This window comes from Pseudorasbora parva, chromosome 3, assembly GCF_024679245.1.
Source record: "Pseudorasbora parva isolate DD20220531a chromosome 3, ASM2467924v1, whole genome shotgun sequence".
Classification (NCBI taxonomy): Eukaryota; Metazoa; Chordata; class Actinopteri; order Cypriniformes; family Gobionidae; genus Pseudorasbora; species Pseudorasbora parva.
In genome coordinates this window covers 47932948-47953763 of record NC_090174.1, presented here as the reverse complement: position 1 = coordinate 47953763, position 20816 = coordinate 47932948, and the positions used below count along the sequence as shown (strand labels likewise).

General features: G+C 36.0%; 4 protein-coding genes across 6 annotated transcripts in view; 3 read left to right on the top strand and 1 right to left on the bottom strand.

Moving 5' to 3' along the window:
* The window catches only part of coro1ca (coronin, actin binding protein, 1Ca), a 66605-nt gene extending 63493 nt beyond the window's left edge, over positions 1-3112 (top strand). For all 3 annotated transcript variants that reach the window (XM_067439276.1, XM_067439273.1, XM_067439274.1), the window contains one exon: positions 798-3112. In XM_067439276.1, coding sequence (XP_067295377.1) covers positions 798-917 — 120 coding nt within the window. In that variant the 3' untranslated portion in view covers positions 918-3112. The remainder of the gene's footprint in view (positions 1-797) is intronic.
* Positions 3113-3282: 170 nt separating this feature from the next.
* Positions 3283-6474, top strand: selplg (selectin P ligand). Its single transcript, XM_067440252.1, has 2 exons — positions 3283-3416; positions 3985-6474. Exons 1-2 carry the CDS (start codon positions 3414-3416, stop codon positions 4855-4857), a joined length of 876 nt encoding a protein of 291 aa, XP_067296353.1. The 5' UTR covers positions 3283-3413; the 3' UTR covers positions 4858-6474.
* Positions 6475-6755: 281 nt separating this feature from the next.
* Positions 6756-10179, top strand: tmem119a (transmembrane protein 119a). The gene is made up of 2 exons (XM_067440251.1): positions 6756-7038; positions 9455-10179. The coding sequence occupies exon 2, from the start codon at positions 9470-9472 to the stop codon at positions 10142-10144; it is 675 nt and encodes a 224-aa protein (XP_067296352.1). The 5' UTR covers positions 6756-7038; positions 9455-9469; the 3' UTR covers positions 10145-10179.
* Positions 10180-15316: 5137 nt separating this feature from the next.
* On the bottom strand, positions 15317-20587 carry iscua (iron-sulfur cluster assembly enzyme a). The gene is made up of 5 exons (XM_067440250.1): positions 20448-20587; positions 19765-19878; positions 19246-19356; positions 19054-19132; positions 15317-15890 (listed from the first exon to the last, which is right to left on the bottom strand). The coding sequence occupies exons 1-5, from the start codon at positions 20547-20549 to the stop codon at positions 15799-15801; spliced, it is 498 nt and encodes a 165-aa protein (XP_067296351.1). The 5' UTR covers positions 20550-20587; the 3' UTR covers positions 15317-15798.
* Between the last annotated feature and the right edge of the window lie 229 nt (positions 20588-20816).

Here is a 20816-nt window from a genome sequence, read left to right as displayed (position 1 = left end):
CGACCAAGTATTGAGAGCATAACTGAACATAATTATTAACAGTTTTCTTTTATTTGGTTGGATGAAATATGCTAATTTTTTGAGGAATTTTGGGTTTTCATGAGCTGTATGCCAAATTCATCAGTATTAAAACAATAAAAGACCTGAAATATTTCAGTAGGTGTGCTACGAATCTAAAATATATGAAAGTTTAATTTGTATCATTACATTATGGAAAATAATGAACTTGATCACAATATGCTATCTTTTTGAGGTGTGTGTGTGTGTGTGTGTGTGTGTGTGTGTGTGTATATATATATACACATATACATACAAGAACAAGTGGGCTCGGCAAGCACTTCTGGAAATCAGGTGGCCAATATGGAAACCAAAATTTGTGCATTAGGGTAAGAAGAGAGGCAGATGAAGTGAGGCACTTATCATTCATACTCTCTACTGTACAAGTTTGCGGAGGTAGTGTTATGATCTGGGGTTGCTTCACTCAGTCAGGCCTAGGTTAAGCAACATTGTGTGGCTCTAAAATACGGTCAACTGAATATAATGAAGGACCAGGCTTTCTTCCCCCCCCCCCCCCCCCCCAACTCTAGAATGAAACAATAGTTGAGAGAGACATTGCAAAATTTAATCGAAATAATAATGCCACAGCAAATGTATGCTGTATAAATAGTTAAAGGTGTTGTTTTTGTGTGGCAGGTCTGTGAATATGGGCACAAAACAAAGTTTGTTTGTTGTTGGGGGGGTTTCTGCTGAGAGAATTGTTCCTAACATTTTTGTTTGCTTTTTTTCTTCCTTAACAGAAAAGTGAAGCTAAGCTGGACGAGGTTTTGAAAGAAATGAAATCTCTCAGAGAGCTGGTCAGCAGTCAGGAAAAAAGAATTGCCAATCTTGAGGAGCAGTTGTCTAAAATGGACATCTAAAGGGACCCTGTAATCTCCTCCCCTTCTATTCAGGACATCCCATTGGCCAGGTGGGCGGGACCCGTCACTGCCAATCATCATGACAGCGTTCCGTCTGAAGCCTGCCTCGCAAAGACTCCAACCAACATTCCAAGATTATCAATTATTCCTTTTGCAATCCCCAAAACCTGTTTACACCTCTCAGCCATTTGGAAAACTACAAATGCTTTCAGTTTAGTTCAAAATTTGACCCGTTTAGCTTCTACTCCAAATCTCACTCCAAATCTTTCTGCAATGGCTGTTTTATCTGGTGTTCTTGAATGGTCTTCATTTTTGTTTGTTTTTTTGTTTTTCTTATTAACAATTGTGACCCAGATGATTGCATTTTGACACAGTTCCACACACTTGATGAGCTCAAAGTAGCCATCAGTATTGGAGTTCCTCTTTCGCCCTTCTGAGTTGCCAAATTTATAGAGGAGTTATTCACCTCCCTGAAAGTATTTGACTAGCTTTTCATTTTGTACTTATAAGGGACAAAGCAATATGCTAGTAATGCAAGGAGGGGAAATCATTGGAACCATTTGTCAATGTTATAGGTGTCTTTCTAAAGAATAAAAAATAAAGATTTTAATCAACCTGGCAAACATGTATAGTTGAAAAAAAGTTTACAAAACATTACTGGAAAACAATACAGGTGCTCTAAAAAATTCCACTAAAGATGTTTTTATTCAGGTACCCATGTATGTATTAAGATAGTAATTAGCAAAATAATCAAAATAATTCTGGTTCCGGCAGTTGCCACGACCAGTTAATGTGTAGTCTTCTCACCACTCCAAACACCTTTTTTTTTTTTTTTTTTTTTTTTTTTTTCTTTTTTTTTTTGATGGCAACAGTTGCTACAATGCAAGCCAAACATGAGGATATAAGCTCAGTACAAAACGCCCATAGATGTTCATTAGCTTTAGCAGCAAAACTTGTTCATTGCTTTACCGGCTTGATAGCTTTTACTCTGACTTTGTTCTAGTCAGACATCGTTCAGGACTAAGAAACGCCGTTAGGCTTGCTTTTCTTTCATTATTTCCTTCAATTCTCATCTTGAGTTGTGCCGTCCATACCATCTCAGAAACCAAGCATTCAATTGAATCTTTGTCTGTACATACATCTGCAGTGCATTGAAGACCATGACTACCAGCAAAATGAGCTTGACTTCCTTTTCCTAATGTCATTTTTGCGGCATTCTGTCTATGCTCTCCTAGCCAAGCAGAACCAATTCTCTCATGGGGCGGTTCACGTCTAGATAAAACTTTTTACGGTTGTATTATGTGTGCCACAAGATTGAGGTGATGACAACTGGAGTTTTTTTAAAGTTTGGCTGTGTATTTTTTTCATGCCAAGAAGAGAGGAAACTGTGATTCTGTTGATCAGATTGCTTTGGCTACATCCTTCATCAGAATGCTCTCTTGTGGTTTTCATTTCGACACTTCTACAAATCTAATTTCTGTTTGCATCACTGTCTAGTGCCTCTTTTGGTTCTGAAAAGCACCTTCCCTCCTCCACATGCTTTTTAGTCCAAAATAGCCTCCACCTTCAAGTACCTGCAAGTACTTCATTTCAAACAAGTTTTCAGTTCTCACTCCAACAACTCAATACCTCTGTCATTTGCTCTCTTTTGCTCTCTTTTTGGGTGTTGTTTTAAAGTGAAGGGTTTGAAAACGTAGGGACCGTGTTTTGGGGTACAGATGTGCCAAGCTTGATCAACTTCAGGATGTGTGATGGATTTATATTGAGTGTTTAAGAGGCCTCGGGAGGCATCTGTGATGCAGCTTGAGTGTGTGGTTTCAAAGGTGAATGAATGAAGTGATAAGGGATTTAGATAGGTTGAAAAGATAATGCAGGAAGAAGGCTGGATGGAAGTGATTTATTTGGATGCTTTGTAAATATGTTTTTTAGTTTTCCTTTTCCTTTTTTCTTTGACTGTAGGAAAGTATTATCCATCATTTGGAGTTTGATTTTAAGGAACCCCCCTCCCCCACCACCACACCATTATGCACACTGTGAGCCTTTTATGTGTCCGATGATTAAAATCGAAAGGAAAGATATCTAGAAATTAAATTCTGTGCATAACTGTTCCATTTTTGTTCATTCGTCTGCTTTAAGTATAAAGAGTCTTACTGATTACTGGGAAAATAAAAAAAAAATAAACAGAAATTTTGGCATTTGTCTCTATCTTTTCTTTTTTTCTCTAATTATAAAACCTCTTTGGGGAAGCGAGGTTGGTTAGTTTAAAGTTCTAGCTTACTGTTTTAGAGGAACTAAGATGTGATATTTAAGTGTCTCTCTTGCTCATTCGGGTTTGCGTCAGAGTTTGTGAACCTCTGCTTTAGTCTGACGCTTCATGAGGTTTGACTTCCTGTATTTGTGCAATGAGTAGTTTTGAAACATTGCGTCGCGGGTGTGTGAAGGGACCTGACTTTTCAATCGAACTCCAGATCAAGAACCTGTTGGCAGTAGAAACCGATGGTATGTAGTTTTGTTTTAAATTTTAAATTTTGCCTTTAAATTCAATGTCTAAAATTGCAATGTTTATATGGTGTGGTGACTTTTTTATTTTATTCTTCAACTGTGGAGAGTAAATGGTTAAATATCTCCAAGGAAATGATTAAAGATTGTTAAAGAGAAAGAGATTGATAAAGAGAAATTTCATAATTGTTACCATGACGGTAACCATAATATATTTCAAATTAAGATTTGAAGAGATTGAGATTGAGGTGTTAATAACAGTATAACTGACAAAAGGATGCAGTTCACCCAAATGGTCCTACCACATGCTATAGTCAAACCTCCACCTGCCTCATGAGCTTGCCGAAGTAACGAGCAACTCATTTAAATGTTACGACGTTTTTTTGTTCCATTATTATGATTTGGTCTCATTGTATTAAAGGTTCCTCTCAACTGAACATGCTTCATATCTAAAGGGGAATAACCAGACAGCATATGCTTATAAATGGTTGTTTTACTGGTGAAGACAGTATTTGTGCATCTAAAGGATTATTGCAACACTGTCTCTTTTTTTTGTGTGTGTGTGCAGATGGCGGTGGTGACCAACAGACTTGGGTGTTTACCAGTTCTTGTTTTGCTGCTGACTTTCAGTTGTTTGGTCAAGTCAAGATATCTTAGGATGAAAAGAGAAATAAACACAACATCGACAAACAGCAGTGAAATACACAGTACAACAGGTGTAACTAAAGCTGAGAATATAAGTAGCACCACTTTGGAAACCGTAAAGGCTTTGATTACGTTAAATGTCTCTGCAACTACAGGTTCTCCAGATTTGAGCCACACCCAACAGAAGTACTCAGCAGGAACCAAGAACCTGACAGTCCATCAGCCAACAGAGAGTAATTTGAGCACCCAACTTCCCACAATAAGTCATAGTAATGGTACTGGACACATTTCACAAGCAGGAAGTTCTACCCCCACATTTCCTGCACCGTTGGAGCCTGGTAACGTAACAGAAAAACAAATGACAGCAACAACTGCAAAAATGTCTACAGATGCAAGATCGCATACCACTTCAGTTATCTCAACGGCCACTAAAACATCAACCACGTTAACAACCCACTTGTGTCCCACTAACTCTTCTAAAGATGACACACTTGTGAGTCGCTGCCTCATCGCAATCGCCTCGATGGCTGCGTTGACGACCATCTTTATCATTAGCACCATCTGCCTGGCTACAAAACTTTCAGGATACAGATACAGGCACAAAGCGCATCTTCTCCAGGAGACTGAGATGGTCTGCATTTCTGCCCTTATGAATGATACCGACCACCCTGTTCCAAAGCCGAGACGACACCCTAAAAGTAATGGAGCACTGATCCCGAATACTGAGGATGGAGATCCTGACGGAGATAATCTTACTTTAAACAGCTTTCTTCCTGATACAGAGGGCCCTCTTTAGAAACTTAGACCTTTCACCTGCTGTGTACACTGCATGTATGGAAATGTTTACTCTGACACGTGTTATTTTAAATCAGTGCTCAGGTTTGACAGAAACCCAACTTTAGAATAGTTTGCACTGCCCGAAAAGCAAAAAGGTACAATTCACTGAATATAAATTAATATACGGATTATCAATGTCCCACTCAATGATGTTCAATTGTATGATACCTGGCTTAGAAGGGTTTTTTTTATGTTGCTAGACCAGATCTAGCATGTTATTGATCTATAGATTGGTTTGTTGCTGTTCTTTTTTTCACTGGGATTAACTATAGCTGCTTTTCATTCTGTATGTATCTATGGATTAATTTATTTTAAATTCTAATGGTACGTTTACATATACACTGAAATAAGTAAAATGTATTTCTTTTTTTCATTTGCAAGTTTGTGCAAATTTTACAAATGTAAATTTTGCATATTGAATTAGGTAAAATCTACTTTAGAGAAACTTTAAATTAGAGAAAATAAGTAGCTCTAACTTAGTTGAAATTTTCTTTGCAATACCTTGGTGCACAATAATGGTAACATTCGTTGGATAATTTTTAAGTATGAATCTTTCATTTTGAGTAGAAAATGAACTCCAGATGTCACAAAACGGCTACTAAACCAACAAAAGCAATGATAAAACCATGCGAATGCAGTTGGAAAACAGTGAAAAATGCATTATTATTAATTATTCATGCCCCATGGGAACACAAGTATCAGAAAGTTGAGTACACTGTAAAAATGATGATCAGTAAATTATGACAACATGTTTTTACATTGCTTTAACTCACCAAAATAAGCAATTTTCAACTTTTTAAAAATAAGTTATACACGATCCAACTCATTGTTTAAAGTTAGCTGAATGTAATTTAAGTTTAAATTACTTAAACATCCAAATTGATTGTACTTAAATTTAAGGCATACATTTTTTTACAGTGTAGTTTTTACTAGAATTTTTTTTCTTTCTTGCCTGAACCAAATTATTCAGCTAGAAATAGCTTTATTCTGTAGTATTTATTTTAACCGCAGAATCATTTGATCATTTTATATTTTAATTATGTTTTTGCATGTGTGAATCTTTTTATGTAATCATTCCAGTGTTGAAACTTTCTCCAAAGAGCTCAGGCATTAGTAAGGTTTGGCAGAATATGTTTCTGCATATGTTCTATTCCTGCCTGTGGTTCAACCAGCGCTGTATAATTTACTCTAACAGAGTGATGTTGGAGATTATCACAGTCTGAATATAACATGTTATCATGGCAAATTTACATAAAATATATGCTTTCACAAGTTCCCAAAAATGATTTTGCTTTCGTGCCGAAGTTGCACACTTTCCATTGTGTGAATTAAAAAAGGGCCAGTCAACAAGATTAACACTGAGAAAATAATGTTTTTCACATTTAGTTTCTTTTGTTTTTTATTTTGTGTTAGTTTTGTATATATTTTTATTTTATGCTGTATAATATTCCCTTTTGTAATATAGCCTGTGTAGTCGACTCTGTGTTTAAGTTCTTGATGGATGAATGGCGTGCAAAATGACACAAGTCATTGTGCAGTTAACCCAGCTATTCCCAAATAATTTAATAAATATTAAACACATTTTCAAGTTGATGTGAATTGCTGTATCCAACCCATGTTATGTCCATAATGCGATCTATAGTCATTTCTTGATTTTATCCATTGGGAATACACTGTAGTGCAAGTTGTCAAATAGAAAGTCAAAGTTTTTTTTTTTTTTTTTTTTTTTAACCTTTTGACCAATCAATGGCTGTGGTAAATGCAGGGTAAAAAACAAAACTGTGACATAATACAGTGATAGACTGTAGAGATTTATACAGCCTAATATATTATTTTGTAGCCTCTTACTGCTTTCTTGTTTGGTAAATGTAGTTGGATTGTCCTTGTCCTGCATCCATGAGAAAAAGAGAAGGACAGAAAAAGGGTGGAGATGGAGAGAGAGAGAGGAGGGAAATGTCCTTGTGTAATTATCCAGATTTTTTAGGAAAACCCACATGGCCAGAAGCTTCCATAAGGCTTTGAGGACAACATAGAGGCAGCTATTTTGCTTTACAACTGTTGCTCTTTATTTATTTTGCCTACCTGTAGCTTGAAGTGTCAGTAAAAAAAAGTGCATCAGAGAACGGAAGTAACACGAGCAGTGAGTATTTTTATATTTCCTTCATTGAGAGGGTAAAATGTCATGTTTCACTTGCACATTATGAATAATTCATGTGTTGGCACACTATATACAACATTTACATTTCAGGTTTTTTTTTAATCACTCAAACAATGCATTTTAATTTAATATTTTCCTGATATCGTAGCATTAAAAAAGTGTTTAAGAATGTGTAAATGTTTTAAATATAAAATCTGCAAGCAAATGATGCTTGACCTTTTATTAGAACCCGCTTTTCCTAGTGGTGTTTAACCAACTTACTAAATCACATGAACTATATGTACTGTTCATTTTAAAACCCACAGATTTTATACTGTGATATAAATTTTAAATGTGGCTTAAGTGTTTAATTTTGTACCTTTTCAATATACCTTGGTTTACCCTTTATGTAAAATAAAGTTTCTTATATTGTTGCTTTAGCAAATGCCAAACTATATGGACAAACCGAGTTTCAGGATAGTTGTACGCCTGAAAATCAATACAGTATTTCTCAGTCTAAAACCATTTTTTTTTTTTTTTTGCTCTTTTATTTTTGCTGTGGTCTACGCAGATGAGTCCATGTATTCTATTTAGATACTTATTCTTTCTTAGCTCAACATTCTTGTTACACATTGCTGAGATTACCTTATCTTGTAGATTAGTAATACAAAAAGTAAAAGGGGAATTCTTCAAAATTTGGTCTTCCTATTTGCCTTATGAAGAATGTGGTGAGACAGTTAGTCGGTGTGATCGGCACTGAGGTGGAAATGTTTTATTTTTAAGATTTAAAGAAGTAAAAATATCTGAAGGGATTATTTTAATGGATGGTACTCAAAATGTTGCTCTTTCATGGCCATTTCTGGTTGATGTTCACTTGAGAATCTTGCTATTCCCTATTTTACATATAAAATGTTTTATGTCTAGCATGAAATTCATTTAAAAAAAGTAAATCTGCCCATAATGCAGTCTTGATGCATGTATGAACATCATAAGTTGTTCTTGCGCAGTGCAGAAATAGTCTCACTGGTCTCTGGCCCGTCTCATTGCAGCTGGGCTGTAAATACAGGCCTGTGAGCTGCGGCTCTCCCACGCCTTGCTGCGCCCTCACAAATATATATCTGGCCTTGCTTTTGCTTTTCTGTGGTGAGTGGGTGGCATCAGCCAGGCAGGGAAATTACAAACCAGGCATGGACTCCCTCTGCCTCCACCCCAAATAAGTAATGACTGGATGTAACAGGAATAGCTCCTCTCCTGCAAGGCAACAGAAACACGAAAATGTGCCCAGTGTAGTGATTCTACGGCAACGTGTTGAGTCACAGGAAGGAAGCTACTCGTATCAAAGAAAACCTAGTGTATAGATATACCGATAATAGCTACAAAGGTTTGGCAGCTGGCCATCTAAATGTCTCCAACATTATTCAGTAAAAGTAAAATTTCACTCTTTTAAAAAAGGCTCTGAAAGGGAGTGTTTGCAGCGGTCATCGAAGAACCATTTTTGGCTCCACAAAGCATCTTTCAATGAATATTTTTAAAATGACTGTTTCTTCTTCTTCTTCTTCAAATCTTAAAGAACCCTTTACCGCTATGAAAATAACCTGTTGTTGAATAGATGTTAAAGGTTCTTCACGGAACCATTATGTGCCAATGTAGAACTGTTATTTTTATGAATGCAGATTGTTGGCTATATAAAAATGTGACACAAATACACCATCATCCTTTGTTGTAATTAAATAACAAATATATGTTTCCACAGTACTGAATTGTAGTAATATTTACATGATACAATAGATACTTCATGGTAATACCATAGTGCTTTTTCACTACACTGTAAACAAATTTGGTTGTTTTTTGTTGGTTTAACTTAAAAAAGTAGGTAACCTTAAAATTTCTAGTTTATTGAAATTAAAAATTTGAGTTGATACAATGAAGGAAATTTGTTTAATAAATAGAAACTCAAAATATGATTGTATATGAACCACATAAAAAATTTGATAAATCATGAAAATAGCACTATTTGGCATGTTTCACTGCATCATCAGAAATAAAACATACACAATTACCCAATATGCTTACAAAATCTTTTAATAATATTTTAGTAAAGGTTGTTGAAGCTCAAAATATGTTCATTATATTAACTCAATTTTAATTTCAATGAACTCAATTTTAAGGCAACCAGGTAACTTTTTTTCTAATTAATTTTTGTACAGTGTACGTGCTTTTATTATTTATGTGGCCCTCTGTTCGTTAAAAGAAATGGTTGGTCAATAGTAAATATTTTAGTTTTTACTAAAATTATTTTCACACAGTATAGGCTAACTTTTAAAAAAAGAACCTGCCTTGATGAAATCTAAAAATGCTCATTTCCTGTTTCTATGGGGAATGATTAGTAAAGGTCACATTTGTGTCCATTTTCTTACAGGTCTTTAGAGGAAGCATGTCACTCTCTTTGCGCGTTGTCTGTCTGCTCCTCACTGCTCTCTGGGGCAGCGTTTGCTTCGCCAAGCCTGCCCCGTTCAACATTTCCATGGAGGGCAGCGGGGACGAACCCGAACTCATCTTCCCCATTGCCCGTACCACGCACATTCCCCCATCCCCCTCGCCATCTCCCAACATAACGGCCACTTTCATTCGCATCAAAGACTTCATCTTCAACCAGGTGGTGGACTTCCTGAAGGAGAACTTGCTTCTCATCATTGTCGTGACCTCTCTGTTGGTAGTTATCATTTTCATCGTCTGCTGTGCTTCCGCGATGAGCCACAAGCGCAAGCTCGAGGCCTACTATCCTCCAAAGACCTACGCACCCAGGAAATACATGAGCCAATCTAATAAAGCTATGGAGAAACCTCATAACCAGATCCAGGATGGAAAGACGACCGCTGCAAAGACCCTACGAGAACCTACTAAAGCATTGGTTGGGGAGAAGGAAGGAAAGGAACCCAGGCCCAAGCCGAAAGAGGTCCAGAAGGTGGAGGATGTTGAAGAAGTGGAGATGCAGAAAGATGAGCCTAAGAAGAAAGAGGAGCCTCAGCCAACCTCCTCAAACGCCCCCGCCAGTCAGCCACTGGTCTGTACGTGCCACCTCAGAAAGGCCAATCACACCACAGCGTGAGAGCTCTTTCTTTAATGAGCAGGGATTACCTAGATTTCAACCCTTTTTTTTTTCTTTTTTTTTTTTTTTTTTACTGTTATGTATCTTTTGGTAGATATGATGGCTTCATTCTTGTTGGTTTGCAACCTGTGTATGTTCCATCAGAGAAAGAGTGGAGAAAATAGTTTATTCAACTTGTATTTTTTCTTTAAAAAATATTTTGTTTAAACAACTAATTGACAGTTTTGCTATTCATGTGAAAAATACAATGGTGTACACAACAAACTTGAAATTATTTTGTGAATCACTTTCTAGTTTTGAGGAGACTTGAGAAAATGTATTTTCACACTTTTTTCTTTTTTCATTTTATATTTTACAAATGAAATGTCTATATGCATGGTAAACCATAATTTATGCTGTATTTTCTGAAGGTTTTGTACATGACTCTTATTATTTTATCTTAACTTCATGACTTTCCTCAGTATTGAATTTTAAGTAGTTTGTTTTTTTGTCTGGTGTGTTTGTCATAAGGAAAATAAACTCTCCAAACAGTTACTCTCCTGCCCTGCTACAAATAAATATATTGTTTCATATACAATATCTTTTACATGTTTGGGGCCAGTAAGATTTTTAAATATTGTTTAAAAGGCTGTTATGCTCACCAAAGCTGCATTTGTTTGAGCAAAAATACGGTAAAAACAAGAATATTGTGACCGTAATATTGTAAACAACTGTTTTCTATTTAATTAAAAAACAATTGTGATGGCATTTTCAGCATCAGTCTTCAGTTTCATGATCCTTCAGAAATTATTCTAATGTGCTGATTTGGTGCTAAAGAAATATTTGTTGTTATCAACAGCTGTGCTGCTTAATAGTTTGTGGAAACGGTGATACATTTTTAAAGAGCAACACTTTTGTAACATAAATGTCTTTACTGTGACTTTTGATCAATTTAATATGTCCTTTCTGAATAAAATAATTAATTTCTGTAACACTTTATTTTAAGGTGACAGTTACACATTACTACGTGTACTTAGTATAGTAATAACAGTAAATTACTGGTATGCATAATTACAAGTAACTAACCCTAAACCAAACCCTAACTTTAACTGTACATGTAATTAATTATTACTCAGTACTTATTTGAGGAATTACAATGTAACTGTAACCTTAAAATAAAGCGAACCTTAAATTCTTTGAAAACAAACAAGCAAACTAAATTATAACCTATACCGTTATAAAATGTAAGTTTGATAGAGTCCAGATCATCTATTAACATAAAAGTTTATTTAATTTGATTAAACTAATATATATATATATATATATATATATATATATATATATATATATATATATATATATATATATATATATATATATATTAGTTTAATCAAATTAAATAAACTTTTATGTTAATAGATGATTAGATGAAACAAACTGATTTCTTGTGTTCTGTCTGTTTTTCAAAAGAATTGTGTTGGTTTGGCTGGAGAATATGAAACTCAAGAACCCCACCAACAGAGCCCAGCAGAGCATAACGGCGGCATCTACAGAGCTTTTGTCACATCCATACAACGTCCAATCAATATTTCAGAAGCTTATTCCAATAGGCTTTTCAGACAGATCTAGAAATATCTGGCCTTGATGGAAATATACTGGCTGTGGCAGAAGCGGACAATCATTTTTACATTATGCCAGTATTAAACTTTTTGTGGATAACAACTGCCTGGTTTCAAAAACAGGGTTTAGATTAGGCCAGGATAAGGCCTTAGTTCAATTAGGAGATTTAAGTAGCTTTTATAAACTCAGATTACTGGTGTGAATCTTGAGACAAAACAGTGACACTGTTTTCAATGAAAGTTGCTTTCAGTTAAAACAGCTCAAACATGCAGTTTAGTCTGGGACTAGGCTTAAAAGATTAGTTCACTTTAAAATGAAAATTTACTCACCCTCAAGCCATCCTTGGTGTAAATGACTTTCTTCTTTCTGATGACCACAATTTCAGTTATAGTAGTCAAGTAAACTTTTTATATAGCACTTTTTACAATGCCGATTGTTTCAAAGCAGCTTCACATTGTTAACAGGAAAATATTGCAACAGATTTTGATTCAGCTGTACAGTTGATACGGCATACTCCATACGGCTCCGGGGAGTTAATAAAGACCTTCTGAAGCAAAAATGATCAAGACGTGTAAGAAAAATATCTATTTTTAGAATTTTATAAACTAAAATATATAGCTTCCATCAGATCACCTTCCGTATTCAAGTTACAAAAAAAGTGTTACGATCAACTATGTATGACATCGGAGGTAGCATATGCGTTTTAAACTGCGAGAGGCGTTACATTTTCTTTGTAAATTGAATACAGAAGGCGGTCTGGTGGAAGCTAGATATTTTACTTTACAAAGTTTTAAATATGGATATGTTTCGTACACAAATGCATTACTTCGCTTCAAAAGGTCTTTATTGACCCCCCAGAAACTGCGTGGAGTACGCTTATGAGGGATGGATGTGCTTTTTTGAGCTTCAAACTCAGTGGACTCCATCACTGCCATTAAAAAGCATGGAAGCATCAGGATATGTATTAATATAACTCTGTGTTCATCAGAAAGAAGAAAGTTATATACACATAGGATGGCTTGAAGGGTGAGGGTGAATCATAATTTTAATTTTAAAGAGAACTAATCCTTTAAACCTTGTCTGTGAAACTGGGATCTTAATTTTAAATTCCAAGATTTAAGTTGAATCAGATATGAATTCCTCCATGCAATATTTATTTTTTAACAAAAACAGTGCTCACACTTCTTAAACAATATGCAGATTTTGTTACAATGATGTTATCAGCCTATCATTGATTAATAGCCAGCTAAATGCAAATTAGCCTCATTACTGAAATGAAAACCCCAATGCCATGGCACAAGGCCAAGTGTTAGTAGCGTGTCGTCACCAAAGAGTAAACATCAAAGATATTCAGTGAAGCCTCAATGAGCCAGAAACCTGAGCCACGAAAAAGAACCGTAGCTCAAGGTCAGTTTCTCTCCCTTTTTTATCCACGAGGTGTCAAATACACTGCTCTCACTTCTTTGGGAAAAAGTGACATGTGCTCTTGCCACTCCTGAATGATTTGATTTAGGCTTAAAAATGATTTTGGTCAGACATGGTTAACATAACTATGCAGTAATAAAAAAAAAAATCTTCAGATGACCAAATTGCGTATTACTTACATGGGATGGTTATTAAATGTATTTCCTAACAGAAACCTACTAACCCAGTGCAGCTGTGTCATGGGAAAAGCAACTGAAGTGCCAATTTAATTTACATTGTGAAGAAGATACAAAACCGGTAACCCAAAACCTTAAGGCTGCCATTAAAGTTTGATGGGCTGCTACCCAGAATTTCCAGGGTGAGTACGGACCGTTCTCTGGAAGGGGCAAGAGGAAAGAGCGAAGATGATTAGGACGTGAAGCAGATAAAGTGAAAGTGAGGGGTCAGCTGAAACAGGGAAATGATGGTGAGTACCACATCCCTATGTCTAAGTCAAAAATGTGATAATGCGTTTGGTGTCAAGCTCAAGACGCACATGAAAGGAAACACAACCTGGAGGAGCTGCGGAGTCCATCATGGTAATTAAGTTTGTTCAACAGATTAATTTGCGGTTAAAAAAAAAAGCATTTACTAACGTCTCTTTTCTCTTTTCTTTATCCATCCCTCTTAATCTTCTTCCCTCAAGTAAGCCATGTGTCCTAGTCTTCTCTACTATCTCTTGTTGTATCTCTGTTCGTCTCTCCTTGCCAACCTGGTTGTGTCACTCTGTCCCAACGGCTGCTGCTGTCCCCCTTCTGGTGCTCTGGTTCTTTGCGAGTCTCTTGGTCTACAAACTCTGCCTCGCTCTGTCCCCCTAAGCACCGCCGTCCTCTCCGTAGCCCGAAATCAGCTCTGCAATGTGGATAACGTGTTCCAGCCGTACTCGGGCCTACAGGAACTGAGCCTGAGCCACAACCAATTGGCTCGTTTCCCTCGGGGACTGCCGTCAAGCTTAGAGACCCTTCAGCTTCAAGAGAATCAGATCACCTACATCACTGCTGGATCTCTAAGGCATCTTGGAAACCTCACACGCCTGGACCTAGAGGATAACCGGATACGAGCGATTCAGCCAGGGGCACTGCTTGGCCTGACCAAACTGAGGACATTGACTCTTAAGGGGAACAGATTGTCCCGTCTGCCACCTAACTTACCTTCTTCACTGACACACCTTGACGTGTCGGCGAACTGCATTTCTGCCCTAGATCTGTCCTCGTTGGGTGCATTGGTGAACTTACAAGTGTTAAAGATTAACAGTAACTGTTTACGCTCTATACCCGAGCAGGCTTTTGATGGATTGTCCCATCTCCGGTCAGTGGAACTAGCCAATAACCTCTGGGTTTGTGAGTGTGACATCATGTATCTTTATAGGTGGCTTCTGACAGACAGGTTACGGATGGCAACGGATCTAGTATGTAAAGCTCCTTTGCACCTTGCACAGAAATTGCTATTAACTCTGTCGGTCATGGCCATCTGTCCAAAACTTTTTAAGCCAGTTGAGAGAATGTCATCTGTTAATACAACTGCAGTATCTGGAAAAGTGGTTGAAAGTCAAATAGAACAGACTACAAGTACAGTGATGTTGGTTAGATCTGATATTGCATGCAATTCAAGTTCATTCAGATGTCAAAAATCTTTAAAACTACCTGAGAGCACAATATCAAGGTCCTTCTTTGGGTCAGACCAGCCCACTTTAGAGAGACTGAGCTACGACGACTGCCTCTTGCTAAATTTTACATATTTGATACCCCAGCCCACCCAAGTGCCCAACAGTCCAGCCACAGAGGAGGAACCTGGTTGTGTGGAGAATTCAACAGGTCAGCAACCAGGAGCATCAGCTACTACTGGTTCAATGACCACAACTAGAGACATCGAATTCACTCCTCAGACATTACTACAGTCCAGTGACCCAGCGCTTATTGCAGTCCTGGCTGTTCTTTGTGTATTTACAGGACTGCTGATGCTCACAGTGCTTTTGGTCCTGAAGAACATCCTGCTCCGAAACTTGCGAGTTGCACCGTTTCCACAGGTTCAAGAAGAAATTAGCACACATTCATAACCCATATTACAGACAACTTTTTTTGTGCAGACAAATATGTAGAGAACAATGGATAATGCAACATCAACATCTAGAGTTTTATTAAGTTTTTACAAGAAATAATACAAGTATCTTTTGGTTTTTTGGTGTCACTTTTTTTGCTTACAAAAAACTGCCAAAACTATAATGACCCTCCTGCAAATCTTAAGAAATGTCAATCTTTTTAAGTCCCATACTTTCCTTTTTATAAAGTGTATGAGAATACATTTACAAGCATTTTAGTAGTATGCCTTTAATATTGAGGGCATTTCATGCTAGAATATGACATTTTAAGGAATTAAAGTTTATTTTAATGTGCGTGATTTAGAGAGATACAGAAAAAAAACTTTAATCCAAAAAGTCTGTCAACGCAAAACACTTCAAACCAGAAATTCTAAGGCAGTGCGCATATAGTAGTAATGATAGACACTGGTTATTATGTTTAACCTCAGCAAGTAAACTACACCATTTTTCAGGACAAGAGTGGGTTACAGTGACTCATTGGTGAATTAAGACATTAGTTTCGAGCTTCTGCTAACGTCTCCTTGTTGTCCTTCTGTTTGAGCCTGTAGTCTGCTAATGCAGCCTTAATTGCATCTTCTGCAAGCACTGCCAACAAAAAAAAAACATTAATGAAATTATAAAAACAGAGCATTTGAGTGCATGTCTTTTTTGATACCATCGCTGTTACAGTTTTTTTTATTCACTTTGGTACTATTTTCACAATCAAGGTGTGCATTTTTTAAAACTCATAGTACAAATATCACAGCAGATCATAAAAAGTTTACTTTTTTCAAACATTTCAGCATATTTTCAATTGTACAATAGTACGAAGTATCCTTTTCACTACACAAAACAAGAGTTTCATCTACATAAATGTTTCATTCACAGTAACCACCTTTCATAAATCTCTTACTATCAAACTTTTGATTTGCATCTCTTCTCATTCAGTTTAATCCATTTGTCTATTACTGAATCCAACTGATTTTAATGGTTAATCAATTAATCATTTGGTACACAGATTTCTTTAGATATTATAAGCCATTTATTTTAGATTATAAGCACTATTTTCAAAGTGTGTGTGTGGGCTGGTAAACTCTACATAACGGGGTCAAAATGTCCCTATAAAGATGGGAATATCCTAAATCCTTGAACTTGCGGGGACATTTTATGCTCCTCATGAGGAAACAAGCTTAAGTGTTTTTTTTTGTGTGTATTTTTTTGAAAATGTAAAAATTCAGATTCAGAAGTTTTGTGTGATGAGTACACTGTAAAACAAGAAATTCAGGTCTCCAATTGAAAATTTTCAAAGGGCTGATCACATCTAAATTGTTCAGTTGGCTGAATTGAAATTTTGTGAATTGATACATTTCTCGGTTGGCCAAACTGAATTTCTGTGAAATTTAATTTGGCAAACTGAAATATTTAGATGTGATCAGTCACTAGAAAATTTTCATTTGGAGACATTATTCTTTTTTTTACAGTGTAGGTATAGTGTAAGGGGACAGAATATACTGTTTGTACAGTATAAAAATCATTATGCCTATGTATACCCAGAAAGATGTAAGTGTGTGTGTATGTACGTGTGTGTGTGAACATTGAGCAGAATAGAGTATAAGGGATAGATGAGAAGGATGGAATCAAATACAGCATTTTACATTACAGTATATGCCATATGTGATACTGTAAACAGATTACCATGGTAGAGGCTGCCACATTACTGTAACTCACCCTTATAAAGCTCAGCTACAGTATAGATTCAGTTATATGGCACAGTGAGAACATTTACTCTATTGGCAGCAAACTCGGATATAGCCCAGAGCCTCATGGCTGTGTCATAACTTCATCATATCTTTTGATAACACACTGAATATATACCATTACAAACATTATGGATTCAATCACATAAGTTAGGTAATGTAAGCATATTTTCATGTGACATCTGTAGCCCAAGTTACTGTAATTAATTCAGCAACCAGGGTGATTTGAAACATGTATCTTGCATTTTTTGCTGTTGGATGAACTGATTGTTAAAAGTACTAAATTGAAAGAAGATCATACAGTTCTGTTTCAGTGATTAAACCAAAATTTCTCATTACATATTACAATAATCTGGTGTTTGAAACAATGATAATGTGGAATGAAAATATGTGCAACTGAATGAAAGCATGAGATCAGGTTTTGATAGAATGACTAGCTGTTACAAGTGTGATCAGTTTGGATTAGGGTTGGGCATCGAGAACCGGTTCCAACTTGGAACCGTTTAAAAAATAACGATTCCATTGGAATCGTTTAGAAAATTTGTTTTCGGTTCCGATCATCGGTTCCAAACGCGCAAGTTTTGGTTTCCATGGCCACCTGATTTCCGGTGCTTGCGCGCCCGCTTGTTCTTTTAGCCATGGAAGCCCGGTAAATGGCGCTCTGAAGTGTGGATTTATTTCACTTTTAAAAAGCCTGGGTTGGCACAGTGCAACTAGTGTTGTCAAAAATATAGATACTGAAATATCTGAAAAGATATGATAGCCTGCTCAGTTTCTACAGTATCGATCTGCGCCCTCCTCTTCTCTCCTCTCCTCTCCTTCTCTGACCGACAGCGAGTGGACACGCAGCTGCATATTCTCACTCAGCCCGGTTACACGGCGAACGCGCATTCTGCTGGACTTTTCCTTGCGACAGCGTGTTAGTGTGTGTGATCGGTCTGAATTTCGCGCGGGATTGCACATAATTCTACGAATCCCTCAGATTTCAGGCTCACATCTGAAGCGCGCACACACATACCGTAATAAAGCCCCCTCTGACATACAAGTGCAAATATTTGCTTCTTTTTCCAGCTTATTATTGGTCAAATACAATCAACCAAATTGTCAGTGCACATTTTGAAGAGTATTAATGTAAACACAGTCGTAAACAATTCAGGAAGAAATGAAGAATGAGTAACAGGAACAGTTTTCAGGATGCATGAGTTCTTAAAGGGACAGCAGTCATTTGTTATTCAAAGTCAAACTACAAAAAGACAAACGATAACACTGCTCTTGACTGATCAACTTGTGTAACTTTAATGGTTTTATATGAAACTATTTAATTTTTTGCAAAAAACATCATCCAATGTTATTTTATATTTAATTAGCCACTTTGCATTTTTTAATTCAGTTTCTTACCTGAATGTTAGACCTACCTGAAAAAATAAAGCAGTCTATTTCATTTATATATTTTATTCTATTTTATTTATTTGTGCTATTTTTTGTAATATGTTTATTTGTTCTTATTTAATTACTGTTTAGTCGTCTTTTTAAATTCAATTTACCATTCGAAATCAAGCTTACTTGTGCTGTGTGTAAGCTATTGCAACACAATTACACCGTTGTAAAAAATACATTTAGTTAGCAAATATTCGTGAGAGAATTTTAATAGTAATTGATCAATGTTTATATAGGAGACTTTCAAAAGACAAACAAACAAAAAAAAATTATATAAAAAATATCTAATTGACACTATATGCAGCGTTTTTCCCCCGTGGTATTGAAAATAGCATTGAATATCGATGTGACATGTTTTGACTCCACCCCTCAAAGAATCGGAATCGAGAATCGAAAAGAACCGGAATCGAAAGTAAGAATCGGAATCGGAATCGTTCAAATCAAAACGATGCCCAACCCTAGTTTGGATTTTTGTACTAAGAGTTTTGAAAATGTACATCTTATTTGTGAAAATAGTACCAGAACAAATTCAAAAAACTGTAATTTATCCAAAACATCCATTTTGATACACTTACTGGAGCAATGTAGTTTGACTGGTGGTAGACAAAGTTCTTTGGCAATCTCTGTGTTCTTGATTTTCAGGGCTTCATCAATCTGTATAAGGAAAAGAGGATATTACAAATGTATGAACGTTTGAGAAAACAAATACGCAGCACAATGAGATAACCTGATCCCACTTCGAATGTGTCTGAGTCACAATGACTCACCGATTTCCCCTTCATCCACTCTGTGGCCAGTGAGCTGGAAGCAATGGCTGATCCACAGCCAAATGTTTTGAATCTGGCATCTATTATCTTTCCATTCTCATCCACCTGAATCTGTAAAACAAAAGAGTCACGTCAATGATGTAAAAGGTATATATAACAGCTGTCAAATCAATTAATTGCATTTGAGACAAAAGTTTGTTTTCATGTATGCGTGTGTGTGTATATATGATTATATTTATATATTATATTTATTTATGACTTTGTGTATATATATATTGGATATATATGAGTGTGTATACACAGACATACACACACTATAAATAAATATACTAATATAGATATGTAAACAAACTTTTATGTTAAATGCAATTAATCATGATTACTCAATCTGATTAAAAAAGACTTATACATAGTATAGATAATATGATATATATATATATATATATATATATATATATATATATATATATATATATATATATATATATATATTAATAACTAAAAATAAAAAGGTCTTACCTGTAGTTTCATTACATCGCCACATGCAGGTGCACCTACCAAACCAGTGCCCACGTTCTTGGCATTCTTGTCCAGAGAACCAACATTTCTAGGGTTTTCATAGTGGTCCACCACCTTCAGAAAAAGAAATAACCACTTCCTGATCATATTTAACAATCACAGAAAATTAATCTGAGGACTGGTGAGAATAAAAATATGCACCAAATTAAAAAGTGCCCTTGATAGTTAATGACAATGACCTTCATAACACAAGAGATAATGTATATTTATTGTTAATTATTTTGTGCACTCATAATATATATGTATATATATAAAGAACAGGCTTATTAGCATGTGGCCACAGTTACGATACTGAAAGACATCACTGATGAGTTTGTATGACAGTTACACTGGATTATGAAACTAACTGTAAATAAATATGGATAAAGCCAGGTCGTTATATCTCAGTCAAAAATACATAACCAGCAGCTGGTGCCATTACTTTTATATTTCAGCAGACTGCTGAAGACTTAACTTGCAATGTTATACTGGTTTGTTTACATGCGCAGTTATCTAACGTTAGCCTAGCTTAGCAACCACGCAGAAACAAAGTTGTTCTCCTAAAACATTAGGAGCTGCAACCGAATAAACCCTTGTTAAATTGTCGTTGGATGGTCAGCCGTAAAACAAGAAGTGTTACTTACCTTTTTGTGATAAAAGTAGAGGGATTTGAACTCTGGTAATGACAATGATCTAGTGAAAAGTGCAGAGGATGCAGAGCGCTTGGCTGCTGCTGCTAACGCCATGATGACTGACCGAGGAGTATGCCTTCAACTTGCAGGGGGCGCGCTTTCACCGAACAACTCATTATACAAACAAGGCATTTTACATAAGTTATTTTTTTTTTAAACTGTAGATATTATACATTTCGCCTAATATAATATTGCATATATAATTGCTGCCTTAAAATTATTATCAGTGCTGTATTGCACAAAACAGTAGCACAAATGAAACTGACAGCGAGTTTATGCCATTCAACCAGCAAGGGAGAGCTTTCACTGCACTATTTATAA

Bases quoted from the DNA above. Each gene is read 5' to 3' on its own strand.
- tmem119a (XM_067440251.1), top strand. From the start codon at position 9,470: ATGTCACTCTCTTTGCGCGTTGTCTGTCTGCTCCTCACTGCTCTCTGG.
- iscua (XM_067440250.1), bottom strand. From the start codon at position 20,549: ATGGCGTTAGCAGCAGCAGCCAAGCGCTCTGCATCCTCTGCACTTTTC. The intron at 19,133-19,245 runs GTGAGTCATTGT...TTCCTTATACAG, and splicing joins AGTGGATGAAGGGGAAATCG to ATTGATGAAGCCCTGAAAAT. The intron at 15,891-19,053 runs GTAAGTGTATCA...TTTTGTTGGCAG, and splicing joins AGTCAAACTACATTGCTCCA to TGCTTGCAGAAGATGCAATT.